The following is a 16,002-nucleotide window of genomic DNA, read 5'->3' as shown; positions in this document are numbered from 1 at the left end:
GGTCCAGAACGTCCTGTTAGTATCAAAACCCATCAGGCAAATTGTCAAGCTCTTCATTCTTTCTTGACAAATATCTAGCTGTCTCTGTCTTGGAAACTTAAAACTTATTTACTCTCTCAATTTTCTTTCAATCCACAAATTCTTTCAAGTCACAATAGTTCTTTTGAGAGACATTTTTGTTTCCAGAATTTAGTTGGCAGCAGAATGGCTACACAAAGCAATATGTAAACAGATTAACTGTGGTACTTTAAAAATTGTCTTTGTTTTTCAAATTGTAGTCTCTAAAACGGTGTGAGGGGCATATTTATTCAGTCATTCTAATTCCCCTCTGCTCATTGTATTTTTTTCATTGCTTTATCCACATTTTTTCAGTCAAAGTGGATTTTTTAAAAGCATGAATATTTTAGCACGTCTTCAAAGTTAATTTACAATTATTAATATGTAGTTAATAAGAAGACAGTCACAAAAGTCAGTCAGTCCTAATTTTTTCCTGCTCTCATTCCAGTCAATAAAACTAACAGTTGAGAAAGAAATATCATAGATACTTCTTTTAAAGAATAATATATACTTCTTAGTGCATATATTCTTTTACATTATTGGGTATTTTCCACAATTTCTACTTTATTATTTTTGCAGACTGCTTTATGAATTCTAACATTAATTTAGACAGCTTTTAAACATTTCTATAGAAAATTTATCAACATAACCATGATTTAAAGTTACAAATTCCCAGGATAATTCTGATTTAAAATGTAAGAAAATAACTGGGTGCTTCTATTAATCTGATTTTTTAAATTGATGTTTACTTATTAAAATTAAAATTCCATCATATTAATATGAACAACCTATTTTATGGCAAAACAACTTTTACTTAAAACATTTCTGTTCATTTTATTAAAATAATATTTTTTCACTCCATCAAATTAATAAGAAGTAAAATCCATTAGACCACTAATCATTCTAACCATTCCCTTAGTGACAGAAATAAGCATAAATTAGCTTTGATAGTAGCCAATGCCACTGATCAAAAACACATTCCAAAAAAGGTTACCTGTATATCATGCAGATACATTAAATTAAAAACATTTATCTTCCTTACCTCTTCAATACTTTTCTTTAAAAAGTTTCCTGTCAAACTTTACTCCATTTAATATCTTGTCCATATTTTCTTCTGCCAAATCCTCTTTAAGTTTTTAATAAATGTTTCATTTAACTAAATTAATTTTGTATTAGTATCTTTAGTCTACATATATTATCACAATAAAATATAAAACAGATTAACAACAAATACTTTCATGGACAATGATTACTTTGCCAATCAAAAGGCTAAATATTTCATTAGAATAATAGCATCAAAACTAGAATTTTATTAGTGTATGATCTTTCAATCAAAACCTTTGTTCATATAAATGATCTTCCAGTATAATAAAAATAATTTGTGTACCTATGAAAAATTTTAATTCACTCAAGTATACAGAGAGAATGGAGAAAAGTGCTTTAATATTTGGCACATTGTAGAGAGTAAAAAATTTATAGCTTAGGTCAGTATGTTAGGATCCCAGCACAAAACCTTTGATTTGTATGTAGTCTCTGAAAGTTTTCCTTCTCAAAAGGAAAACTTTTGAGAAGGAAAACTTCCTTCTCAAAGAAGGAAGTAAATAAATTTACTTACATTTATTTTAAGTAAACTTAAGTAAGTACATAAATTCCTTTCTTATCTTACCTCAAAGAAGACAGAAGTAAAAATTCAGATAGAAAGTCGTATTTTTAAGGAATGCTTCATTTACACTGAAGTCATAAAATGTTGTAAAGTTTATATTATAAATATTTATGACCATTTTCATATTATATTTCAAGTAAAACAATAACTTTCCACACTCTGCCCTTTCAGAAGTGGAACACAGGATTAAAATCTACCAAATACTCTAAAAGAAAAGCAATGCAGCAAAGATGCAAAAATGATTGTCCATGTTTAATGGCATTTTAAATTTTTAATTTCATTGCCATTTGAATTGAACCAAAGAAACAAACAAAATAAAAAGTGGAGTGCTGATGGACCTTACCTTCTTGAACTGCTTGAAAAGGGTTGTTGCCATCAACAAACGTTACCGAAAATGTGATTTTCTCAGTCTGTAAGATCTCCTCATTCTGGTTGAGGTCGCCAACTGCCGTGCGAAACACCTCATCATCCTTTTTGGCAGATTCATCAAAAATTGCTCCTAGAAAGAAGTGAGTATCGCCATTAAACAACAACATAAATATTCTGTCATGCCCTCCGGAGTTACGCCAAAGAGACTTATGAATTGAAAAACGTATACTTTCACTTAAAGCATGCACTTTATTTATTACTGAAACACATTGTACTGGAAGCAGTGTGAGAGCTAAGCAGGAATGCAGTTAGTTCTCCCAAATGGAAACGATGAATAGTACATCAAAGTGTTTTGCTGTAAGAGTATCGGGAAGACATTATAATAAATACAAAAAGCCTTTGCAGGACAAAGTGGTTAAATACACTGAATGTCTCATGTCATGAGATCTTTAAGAATTCATAACTTGTAGAATTTTCTTTTCTGAATAATAGGAGAAAAATCAGGAAATTTTCTGAGAGTCCATTCATAAAGTAAATAGGAATCAAATTTCTACAATAATCTTAATTTACTTTTTCTCTTTATTTCCTTCCTTCTTTCCTTTCTTTCTTTTTTTTTTTTGAACAAGAGTTTCAGTATCTTTTACAATAGTAAATTCAATAATAGTTATTAAAAATTTAGAGACATACAAATCTCTGAGCAGAAGTAATGGAGACATATTTCCTGAAGAACTAACATAAGTTCTAGTGAATAATTATGGCATTTTTCCTTCATATGTAATAATGATGATGATGATGAAAAGAGTTGTGGCTAACTTTGATTTGACTGTGTGTTTGTCAGTGTATTGATTAAACATCCCAGTTCTAAGAGTAAACTGATTACAAATCCTGACTCTGACATTTGTTAAGTATATGACCTTGAGCAAGGGATTCAAATTCTAAACTCCACATTCATCACCTGTAATATCTAATAGTAAAAATAATATCCATCTGTAAGGATTATTAACTGTATTAAATGATACTATGCCTGCAAAATGTAAGTAAATTGTGGTAACTAAATATGTCTCAATACATGCTAGTGTTTTCTTTTTTTAAATACTGTAATATAATCCAAACAAAGCTTAACATGTTCTATTATTTTCTTCATATTACAGTATTTAATTTAATCCTTAAAATAACTATGTGATATGTACACTACTACACACACATACAGTTTTTAAAATTAGGATTCCATGCAAGAAATATGCCTAAGCTTCCACAACAAGGGCCAGAGCTTTTACCTCCTTACTCCAACATCCTTGCTTTACATCACTACATACTGCCTTCCAGGATTGCACCCAAAAGACATAAAAGTGTTCTAACAGGGATTCTGACTTTACAGCATATCTGGAGTTTCTTTCCCATCTGGCCATGCATACTTTATTTGCATTCATTCTGACTCTTCCAGTTCTAAGCAAGCACACATTTTTAAATTATTTACTTTTTAATCATAAATCATTGGGACAATGTACTTTTTGTATTTTTGAATAAACCTAATGAAGACCCTGTTGACAAAAAGAGACATATACCTCAGGGTCAATAACATGATAAAGGAATAACTATATATGTACATATCCACATACACATCCATATACACATAATACATGTTTCTTGACTATATTCATTACAGTGTGAAAAAATAAAATTATGTGTATATAAAAATGACTTTTTTCCACATATAAATATAATACAGGTATTATATACACATATGAAAAGATAAACACACTATACATGCAAACACAAATATGCAAGTATGTGTTTACACATACACACAAATACACATATATGTATAAACAGAAGCAGACACACTTTACATCTATCAATTTTGTTGATTTAATAATTCTGTAGCTGAAGCCCCAAGTCTTCTAGCAAAAGATAATTATGATATTAAACATGCATTATTAGAGTCAATTCATGATAAAGCAAGGATGAATCTATGTCCATTATTGACAAGTGTGGCAAGTTACTTTTGACCTCTCCACCCTATGTGGCTTCACCATGGGAAAGCAAGCAATGATTACTTTTTGCTAGAGAAGGCAGAGTGTCTAATAGGCTTACTGTGTCAGCTTGGCTTTCTCTTACCACTGCTCTTCTATGTTTGCATGGATTCATTGACTACTTTGACCAGCCTTTTTAAATGCTTCCTTTACGTTTCCTATGTATTTGAATACCTGCCATGGCTAAGAACATGAGAAAAGGGTGAAGAAATTTTTTAAACTGATACATAAATTATTTCTTAATTACACTATTATATAGCTAATACCCAGACTATTAATATTTTATTGATGTAATCAACATATGTAATAGACATTAATTTCTGACCTATCCTGTCACCTGAATTAGAAATATACTTTATAAACTAATATTTAGGCAATAAATTTTAGATTTATCTTGATAATTTTAATTCACATTCATGAAGACTCATTTTAATTTGTGATAATATTTATGAGAATCTAAGTTAATCCTTACACTGAAATCTAATATTATCAGACTGGGATATAAAAATTTCTTTAGCAGCTTTTTAGGAAGTGTGATATAAATGTGCTATAATTGGAGCTGAAATAACCAATTTGTTTTAAACCAGATAATCTAAATGTCTATTCGCAAAGAAGTGATGTATGTTTATATAGAGATGTTTCAGCTTGTCATGGGTTCTAAATGGGTCTTTTAGAAACGTTTCTAATCAAACTTTTTTTATAGCAGGTGATGTTATTGACTTCTGCTGAGTATTGCTAACACATTTTTAATGGAAGCATTTTACTATTACCTGACAGAACACTTAAAATTGCTTTAAACATTAAACCTGGCTTAATAAATGGCAGAAACCTGCCAAAATGATAAGAAATTAGTCATTTCTGTGCTGAATTAAGACATACTGAAAGCAAATGAACAAAAAAAGCAGTTCATCTTTCTGCAAACAGCAAAGAAGTACACAAAAGAAATGATTCATCTTACTGCACACAGGCAGCATAACCAAAGAACAGGAAATCCTAGCCAACATTTCAAATACACTTATTTATTTATTTACTTTTTCCTTCAGCTATAAACTCTCATCTTAAATTTGGCTTTTTACCACAAAAGTATTGTTAAATGAAGCATTTTGTATCAAACACAAGTATTCTGAAAACAACCTTGTAAGTTCCACATGAAGAATCTCAGGAAAGACAGTTCTTTCTTATGTCGTGCACTTCCAATAGTATTGCAATGTCATCTCTTTATCCTTTGTATTAATACACACATATTAGCAGTCTAATTTAATATCAAATATTCTAGATTTACTTCCTGAAACTAAAGTTTCTCAAATGCAACATACATAGCTATATAGCTTACATGATGACACAGCGTCTATTTCTTTCCCAGCTATTTTTATTAGCACATTTTAACTGTCAGTTTTATTTTATAACCTGGAGGTGAAAACCAGATCCAACTTATTGTCAAGATGAAATAATTCTTCCACCACTTACACACTCACACAGACACACACACACAGTGTTTGATCAACAAATTATACTCTATTTACACTTTGCATTGGCCAAACTGGAGGGAAGAATAACCAAGCAACAGGCAGAGAACAAACACCTCCTAAATATTCCCGTTAGACCAATTTTTAATTAGTCATTTCCATTATTTGGGACTGATGATCTGCTCCGTCCATGGAAGGGAAAAAAGGTATCACTTATCCTGACACAAAGAGAGTGGCATATTCAGGTGAGTCTACATACAAGTTTTTTGTTTTTTTTTTTTAACAACTTTATTGGAGTATAATTGCTTTACAATGGTGTGTTAGTTTCTGCTTTATAACAAGGTGAATCAGTTATACATATACATATATCCCCATATCTTTTCCCTCTTGCGTCTCCCTCCCTCCCATCCTCCGTATCCCACCTCTCTAGGTGGTCACAAAGCACAGAGCTGATCTCCCTGTGCTATGCGGCTGCTTCCCACTAGCTATCTATTTTACATTTAGTAGTGTATAGATGTCCATGCCACTCTCTCACTTCGTCCCAGCTTACCCTTCCCCCTCACCGTGACTTCAAGTCCATTCTCTAGTAGGTCTGCGTCTTTACTCCCTTCTTGCCCCTAGGTTCTTCATGACCATTTTTTTTTTTTGATTCCATATATATGTGTTAGCATACGGTATTTGTTTTTCTCTTTCTGACTTACTTCACTCTGTATGACACATTCTAGGTCCATCCACCTCATTACAAATAACTTAATTTCGTTTCTTTTTATGGCTGGGTAATATTCCATTGTATATATGGGCCACATCTTCTTTATCCATTCATCTGTTGATGGACACTTAGGTTTCTTCCATGTCCTGGCTCTTGTAAATAGAGCTGCAATGAACATTGTGGTATATGACTCTTTCTGAATTATGGTTTTCTCAGGGTATATGCCCAGTAGTGGGATTGCTGGGTCGTATGGTAGTTCTATGTTTAGATTTTAAAGGAACCTCCATACTGTTCTCCATAGTGGCTGTATCAATTTATATTCCAACCAACAGTGCAAGAGGGTTCCCTTTTCTCCACACCCTCTCCAGCATTTATTGTTTGTAGATTTTTTGATGATGGCCATTCTGACTGGTGTGAGATGATAGCTCATTGTACTTTTGATTTGCACTTCTCTAATGATTATTGATATTGAACATTCTTTCACGTGTTTGTTGAAAAATATGGAACGCTTCATGAATTTGCGTGTCATCCTTGCGCAGGGGCCATGCTAATCTTCTCTGTATCGTTCCAATTTTAGTATATGTGCTGCTGAAGTGAGCACTACATACAAGATTTTAAATACAAAATATATCATCCTTGTCTACTTATGTCTTAGAAAGGAAGTAATTATAGTTTATAGTAGTATTAAAAACATGTTGAAGTCAAATTTTTAACTATTGTAAAGGGTCATAGGTACAAGTTAATAAAACCATGTTCTAAAAATTCGCATTTGCAAATATGCCTGTTAAAAACAAACATTTGTAAGAAGTTATTAACCTGGGACTTCCCTGGTGGTGCAGTGATTAAGAATCCACCTGCCAATGCAGGGGACATGGGTTCGATCCCTGGTTCGGGAAGATCTCACGTGCTGCAGAACAACTAAGCCTGTGCGCCACAACTACTGAGCCTACACTCTAGAGCCCGCAAGCCACAACTACTGAGCCCACACACTGCAACTACTGAAGCCCGCACACCTAGAGCCTGTGCTGCACAACAAGAGAAGCCACCGCAATGAGAAGCCCGTGCACTGCAACGAAGTGTAGCCCCCACTCGCCGCAACTAGAGAAAGCCTGTGCGCAGCAACGAAGACCCTACGCAGCCAAAACATAAATTTTAAAAAATAAGTAAAGAGGGGCTTCCCTGGTGGTGCAGTGGTTGATAATCTGTCTGCCAATGCAGGGCACACGGGTTCAAGCCCTGGTCTGGGAAGATCCCACATGCCGCGGAGCAACTGGGCCCGTGAGCCACAACTACGGAGCCTGTGCTCTGCAACAAGAGAGGCCGCGACAGTGAGAGGCCCTCGCACCGCGATGAAGAGTGGCCCCCGCTCACCGCAACTAGAGAAAGCCCTCACACAGAAACGAAGACCCAACACAGCCAAAAATAAATAAATAAATAAATTTATAAAAAAGAAAGAAAGAAGTTACTAACCTGACCACATCCATAACTCTTAAAAACATTTTAAGCTTTTATACACCTTCATGTCTTTATTCATGGTGTTGTCCCCACCATGGATATATGCCTTGTCTCCTTAGCAAAATATAATTTCCTGGGCTATAGAAACTATTTTTGTTAGAGTGTCTATAACAGAGCCTGAATATATTAGATACTCAAGAAACAGGAATAGTTTAAACTTTCCTTATATTAGTTAGGCATGATCCTGTAAAATAGGATACCTAAATTCAAATATAGGAATAAAAATGTAAGTTACAACTAATTCTAAATTAGAACAAAAGTAGAATTGCAAATGTACCTGTATGTGAATTTATTATCACAGGTATTATCATGACTTCCAAATTATTCAGCAAAGTATTAATCATATACTTGTATTTTTAGTTTGAATATTTAAATTCATCTTTATCTTATACATAAGAAAAGAGGCAAGTAGAGGAAACACTGTTTAGCTGGGAAGGTAGTGAAAGAAAGAAAATGTCTTCACCTAGCTCAGAATTCCCTCTAAAAATATTGAGAAAGGTTTGGATACACATCTTGAAGTGTCACCAGAAAGAGACCCTTACCTGTACAGAGGCTCCTACTTTCTTTCTTTCCATACCACAATCTGTTAGTCTATGCCCACAGCTGTGCTTGCTTAACAACAACTAAGGCAGAAGCCACATAAGCAAAACCACAGAATCAGCTTGAGCAGAAAGGTCCAAGATGGTGACAGTCCACTGCCCTGAACTGGCTCCAGCCTGACCACCAGGGCAGCATCTGTACAGATGAGACCCAAAATGTCTGAAATTTGCCTTTGCTTCATTACCATGCTAGAATCTCCTCTGAAAGGGAAGACTTGCACTTTGCTAGCACAATTAGTGTCCTGCACAAAAGAGCCTACAGGACTGTGCATGTTTTGGCTGTTTCTGGAACTTATTGCCACTTTCTCCGGGTTCTGATGGCACACCCACCTCTTATCCCTTAAAAGTTTCCCACTTCCCTTCCCCCAGAAGAAGGGGTCTGAGAGCTCTCCCTTCCCCATTCCTCGATCAAGGAATAAAGTTTCTGCTCTGCTTTGCCGAACCTGGTCTCATTCGATAGGCACAAGGAACACAAAGCAAGGGAAGGACCTAGTTGGGGTCCACCAGACCCAGCACTTCTATAACAAAAAGAATTTTTCCACATACAGAGTTGACAAAATTACTGGAAGGTCTGCATATCTCATTTTATATAACTAACATACCAAATATCTTTTTTTTTTTTTTAATTTATTTATTTATGGCTGTGTTGGGTCTTTGTTTCTGTGCTAGGGCTTTCTCCAGTTGCGGCAAGCAGGGGCCACTCTTCATCGCGGTGCGCGGGCCTCTCACTATCGCGGCCTCTCTTGTTGTGGAGCACGGGCTCCAGACACGCAGGCTCAGTAATTGTGGCTCACGGGCCTAGTTGCTCCGCGGCATGTGGGATCTTCCCAGACCAGGGCTCGAACCCGTGTCCCCTGAATTGGCAGGCAGACTCTCAACCACTGCGCAACCAGGGAAGCCCCCAAATATCTTTTAAAATAAATAATTCTAAAAAGTGAAAACAAGAAAGTATCAACACGTGAACATTACCCTGCACAATCAATTTCTGCTTAAAACCTTATTATCTAGAGAGGCTTCAAGATGGAGGAAGAGTAAGACTTGGAGATCACCTTCCTCCCCACAGATACATCAGAAATACATCTACATGTGGAACAACTCCTACAGAACACCTCCTGAACACTGGCAGAAGACCTCAGACCTCCCAAAAGGCAAGAAACTCCCCCACGTACCTGGGTAGGGCAAAAGAAAAAAGAAAAAGCAGACACAAAAGAATAGGGACGGGCCCTGCACCAGTGGGAGGGAGCCGTGAACGAGGAAAGGTTTCCACGCACTAGGAACCCCTTCGCGGGGCGGAGACTGCGGGTGGCGGAGGGGGGAAGCTTCGGAGCCACGGAGGAGAGCGCAGCCACAGGGGTGCGGAGGGAAAAGCGGAGAGATTCCCACACAGAGGATCGGTACCGACCAGCACTCACCAGCCCGAGAGGCTTGTCTGCTCCCCCGCCGGGGCGGGCGGGGCTGGGAGCTGAGGCTCAGGCTTCAGAGGTCAGATCCCAGGGTGAGGACTAGGGTTGGCGGCGTGAACACAGTCTGAAGGGGGCTAGTGCGCCGGCTAGCCAGGAAGGAGTCCGGAAAAAGGTGTGGAGCTGCCGAAGGGGCAGGAGACTTTTCTTGACTCTTTGTTTCCTGGTGCGCGAGGAAAGGGGATTCAGAGCGCTGCCTAAACGAACTCCAGAGACAGGCGCGAGCCACAGCTATCAGCGCGGACCCCAGAGACGGGCATGAGACGCTAAGGCTGCTGCTGCCGCCACCAAGAAGCCTGTGTGCGAGCACAGGTCACTCTCCACACCGCCCCTCCCGGGAGCCGGTGCAGCCCGCCACGGCCAGGGTCCTGTGATCCGGGGACAACTTCCCCGGGAGAACACATGGTGCGCCTCGGGCTGCTGCAACGTCACGCCGGCCTCTGACGCCGCAGGCGCGCCCCGCCTCCTCCGTACCGCTCCCTCCCCCCGCCTGAGTGAGCCAGAGCCCCCGAAGCAGCTGCTACTTTAACCCCGTCCTGTCTGAGCGAAGAACAGACGCCCTCAGGCGACCTACATGCAGAGGCGGGTTCAAATACAAAGCTGAACCCCCGGGAGCTGTGCGAACAAAGAAGAGAAAGGGAAATCTCTCCCAGCAGCCTCAGGAGCAGCAGATTAAAGCTCCACAATTAACTTGATGTACCTGCATCTGTGGAATACCTGAATACACAACAAATCATCCCAAACTGAGGAGGTGGACTTTGAGAGCAAATATATTTTCCTCTTTTTCTCTTTTTGTGAGTGTGTAGGTGTATGCTTCTGTGTGTGATTTTGTCTGTATAGCTTTCCTTTCACCATTTGTGCTAGGGTTCTGTCCGTCCTTTTTTTTTTTTTTTTTTTTACTTTCTAAAATTTTTTTCTTAACAACTGTTTTTTATTTTTTATTTTAATAACTTTATTTTATTTTACTTTATTTTATTTTATCCTCTTTCTTTCTTTCTATTTTTTCTCCCTTTTATTCTGAGCCGTGTGAATGAAAGGCTCTTGGTGCTCCAGCCAGGCATCAGGGCTGTGTCTCTGAGGTGGGAGAGACAACTTCAAGACACTGGTCCACAAGAGACCTCCCAGCTCCACGTAATATCAAACGGTGAAAATCTCCCAGGGATCTCCACCTCAATGCCACGACCCAGCTTCACTCAATGACCAGCAAGCTACAGTGCTGGACACCCTATGCCAAACACCTAGCAAGACAGGAACACAGTCCCATCCATTAGCAGAGAGGCTGCCTAAAATCATAATAAGGTCACAGACACCCCAAAACACACCACCAGATGTGGACCTGCCCACCAGAAAGACAAGATCCAGTCTCATCCATCAGAACATAGGCACTACTCCCCACCACCAGGAAGCCTCCACAACCCACTGAACCAAACTTAGCCACTGGAGACAGACACCAAAAACAACGGGAACTATGAACCTGCAGCCTGCGAACAGGAGACCCCAAACACAGTACGTTAAGCAAAATGAGAAGACAGAAAAACACACAGCACATGAAGGAGCAAGGTAAAAACCCACCAGACCTAATAAATGAAGAGGAAATAGGCAGTCTACCTGAAAAAGAATTCAGAATAATGATAGTAAAGATGATCCAAAATCTTGGAAATAGAATAGAGAAAATACAAGAAACGTTTAACAAGGACCTAGAAGAACTAAAGAGCAAACAAACAATGATGAACAACACAATAAATGAAATTTAAAATTCTCTAGAAGGGATCAATAGCAAAATAACTGAGGCAGAAGAATGGATAAGTGACCTGGAAGAAAAAATAGTGGAAATAACTACTGCAGAGCAGAATAAAGTAAAAAGAATGAGAAGAACTGAGGACAATCTCAGAGAACTCTGGGACAACATTAAATGCACCAACATTCGAATTATAGGGATCCCAAAAGAAGAAGAGAAAAAGAAAGGGACTGAGAAAAAATTTGAAGAGATATAGTCGAAAACTTCCTTAATATGGGGAAGGAAATAGTTAAGTCCAGGAAGCACAGAGAGACCCACACAGGATAAATCCAAGGAGTAACATGCCAAGACACATATTAATCAAACTATCAAAAATTAAATACAAAGAAAACATATTAAAAGCAGCAAGGGAAAAACAACAAATAACACACAAGGGAATCCCCATAAAGTTAACAGCTGATCTTTCAGCAGAAGCTCTGCAAGCCAGAAGGGAGTGGCAGGACATATTTAAAGTGATGAAGGAGAAAAATCTACAACCAAAATTACTCTACCCAGCAAGGATCTCATTCAGATTTGATGGAGAAATTAAAACCTTTACAGACAAGCATAAGCTGAGAGAGTTCAGCACCACGAAACCAGCTTTACAACAAATGCTAAAGGAACTTCTCTAGGCAGGAAACACAAGAGAAGGAAAAGACCTACAATAACAAACCCAGAACAATTAAGAAAATGGGAATAGGAAAATACATATCGATAATTACCTTAAATGTAAATGGATTAAATGCTCCAACCAAAAGACACAGACTGGCTGAATAGATACAAAAACAAGACCTGTATATATGCTGTCTACAAGAGACCCACTTCAGACCTAGGGACACATACAGACTGAACGTGAGGGGATGGAAAAAGATATTCCATGCAAATGGAAATCAAAAGAAAGCTGGAGTAGCAATTCTCATATCAGACAAAATAGACTTTAAAATAAAGGCTATTTCAAGAGAAAGAGAAGGACACTACATAACGATCAAGGGATCGATCCAAGAAGAAGACATAACAATTGTAAATATTTATGCACCCCCCATAGAAGTACCTCAATACATAAGGCTAATGTTAACAGCCATAAAAGGGGAAATCAACAGTAACACAATCATAGTAGGGGACTTGAACACCCCACTTTCACCAATGGACAGATCATCCAAAATGAAAATAAATAAGGAAACACAAGCTTTAAATGATACATTAAACAAGATGGACTTAATTGATATTTATAGGACATTCCATCCACAAACAACAGAATACACATTCTTCTCAAGTGTTCATGGAACATTCTCCAGGATAGATCATATCTTGGGTCACAAATCAAGCCTTGGTAAATTTAAGAAAATTGAAATCGCACCAAGTATCTTTTCCGACCACAACGCTATGAGACTAGATATCAATTACAGGAAAAGATCTGTAAAAAATACAAACACATGGAGGCTAAACAATACACTACTTAATAACCAAGTGATCACTGAAGAAATCAAAGAGGAAATCAAAAAATACCTAGAAACAAACGACAATGGAGACACGAGGACCCAAAACCTGTGGGATGCAGCAGAATCAGTTCTAAGAGGGAAGTTTATAGCACTACAATCCTACCTTAAGAAACAGGAAACATCTCAAATAAACAACCTAACCTTGCACCTAAAGCAATAGAGAAAGAAGAACAAAAAAAACCCAAAGTTAGCAGAAGGAAAGAAATCATAAAGATCAGATCAGAAATAAATGAAAAAGAAATGAAGGAAATGATAGCAACGATCAATACAACTAAAAGCTGGTTCTTTGAGAAGACAAACAAAATTGATAAACCATTACCCAGACTCATCAAGAAAAAAAGGGAGAAGACTCAAATCAATAGAATTAGACATGAAAAAGGAAAAGTAACAACTGACACTGCAGAAATACAAAGGCTCATGAGAGATTAGTACAAGCAACTATATGCCAATAAAATGGACAACCTGGAAGAAACGGACAAATTCTTAGAAATGCACAACCTGCCGAGACTGAACCAGGAAGAAATAGAAAATATGAACAAACCAATCAGAAGCACTGAAAATGAAACTGTGATTAAAAATCTTCCAACAAACAAAAGCCCAGGACCAGATGGCTTCAAAGACAAATTCTATCAAACATTTAGAGAAGAGCTAACACCTATCCTTCTCAAACTCTTCCTAAATATAGCAGAGGGAGGAACACTCCCAAACTCATTCTACAAGGCTAACATCACCCTGATACCAAAACCAGGCAAAGATGTTACAAAGAAAGAAAACTACTGGCCAATATCACTGATGAACATAGATGCAAAAATTCTCAACAAAATACTAGCAAACAGAATCCAACAGCACATTAAAAGGATCATACACCATGATCAAGTGGGGTTTATTCCAGGAATGCAAGGATTCTTCAATATATGCAAATCAATCAATGTGATACACCCTATTAACAAATTGAAGGAGAAAAACCATATGATCATCTCAATAGATGCAGAGAAAGCTTTCGACAAAATTCAACACCCATTTATGATAAAAACCCTCCAGAAAGTAGGCATAGAGGCAACTTTCCTCAATATAATAAAGGGCATATATGACAAACCCACAGCCAACATCATCCTCAATGGTGAAAAACTGAAACCATTTCCACTAAGATCAGGAACAAGACAAGGTTGCCCACTCTCACCACTATTATTCAACATAGGTTTGGAAGTTTTAGCCACAGCAATCAGAGAAGAAAAAGAAATAAAAGGAATCCAAATTGGAAAAGAAGTAAAGCTGTCACTGTTTGCAGATGACATGATACTATACATAAAGAATCCTAAAGATGCTACCAGAAAACTACTAGAGCTAATCAATGAATTTGGTAAAGTAGCAGGATACAAAATTAATGCACAGAAATCTCTGGCATACCTATGCACTAATGATGAAAAATCTGAAAGTGAAATTAAGAAAACACTCCCATTTACCATTACAACAAAAAGAATAAAATGTCTAGGAATAAACCTACCTAAGGAGACAAAGACCTGTATGCAAAAAATTATAAGACACTGATGAAAGAAATTAAAGTTGATACAAATAGATGGAGAGATATACCATGTTCTTGGATTGGAAGAATCAACATTGTGAAAATGACTATACTACCCAAAGCAATCTACAGATTTAATGCAATCCCTATCAAACTACCACTGGCATTTTTCACAGAACTAGAACAAAATTTCACAATTTCTATGGAAACACAAAAGACCCCGAATAGCCAAAGCAATCTTGAGAACGAAAAATGGAGCTGGAGCAATCAGGCTCCCTGACTTCAGACTATACTACAAAGCTACAGTAATCAAGACAGTATGGAACTGGCACAAAAACAGAAATATAGATCAATGGAACAGGATACAAAGCCCAGAGATAAACCCACGCACATATGGTCACCTTATCTTTGATAAAAGAGGCAAGAATATACAGTGGAGAAAAGACAGCCTCTTCAATAAGTGGTGCTGGGAAAACTGGACAGGTACATGTAAAAGTATGAAATTAGAACACTCCCTAACACCATACACATAAATAAACTCAAAATGGATTAAAGACCTAAATGTAAGGCCAGACACTATCAAATTCTTAAGGAAAACATAGGCAGAACACTCTATGACATAAATCACAGCAAGATCCTTTTTGACCCACCTCCTAGAGAAATGGAAATAAAACCCAAAATAAACAAATGGGACCTAATGAAACTTAAAAGCTTTTGCACAGCAAAGGAAATAATAAACAAGACCAAAAGACAACCCTCAGAATGGGAGAAAATAGTTGCAAATGAAGCAACTGACAAAGGATTAATCTCCAAAATTTATAAGCAGCTCATGCAGCTCAATATCAAAAAAACAAACAACTCAATCCAAAAATGGGCAGAAGAACTAAATATACATTTCTCCAAAGAAGATATACAGATTGCCAACAAACACATGAAAGAATGCTCAACATCATTAATCATTAGAGAAATGCAAATCAAAACTACAATGAGATATCATCTCATACTGGTCAGAGTGGCCATCATCAAAAAATCTAGAAACAATAAATGCTGGAGAGGGTGTGGAGAAAAGGAAACACTCTTACACTGTTGGTGGGAATGTAAATTGATACAGCCACTACGGAGAACAGTATGGAGGTTCCTTCAAAAACTAAAAATAGGGCTTCCCTGGTGGCGCAGTGGTTGAGAATCTGCCTGCCAATGCAGGGGACACGGGTTCGAGCCCTGGTCTGGGAGGATCCCACATGCCGCGGAGCGACTAGGCCCGTGAGCTACAATTGTTGAGCCTACGCATCTGGAGCCTGTGCTCCGCAACAAGAGAGGCCGCGATAGTGAG

At 37.5% G+C, this 16,002-nt stretch overlaps 1 protein-coding gene and 1 non-coding gene across 2 annotated transcripts in view; both read right to left on the bottom strand.

Moving 5' to 3' along the window:
• GRID2 (glutamate ionotropic receptor delta type subunit 2) overlaps positions 1-16,002 on the bottom strand; it is a 1,393,316-nt gene that overhangs the window by 1,122,465 nt on the left and 254,849 nt on the right. Inside the window, exon 2 of the mRNA XM_059923901.1 lies at positions 2,064-2,219. Within this exon, the coding sequence (XP_059779884.1) occupies positions 2,064-2,219 (156 nt within the window). The remainder of the gene's footprint in view (positions 1-2,063; positions 2,220-16,002) is intronic.
• LOC132366813 (U6 spliceosomal RNA) lies at positions 6,792-6,898 on the bottom strand. The gene has a single exon (XR_009503536.1). It is a non-coding gene; the product is annotated as a U6 spliceosomal RNA (small nuclear RNA).

This window comes from Balaenoptera ricei, chromosome 5 (assembly GCF_028023285.1).
Source record: "Balaenoptera ricei isolate mBalRic1 chromosome 5, mBalRic1.hap2, whole genome shotgun sequence".
Classification (NCBI taxonomy): domain Eukaryota; kingdom Metazoa; phylum Chordata; class Mammalia; order Artiodactyla; family Balaenopteridae; genus Balaenoptera; species Balaenoptera ricei.
Note: the sequence above shows the minus strand (reverse complement) of the source record. Positions and strands in the feature narration are given on the sequence as shown.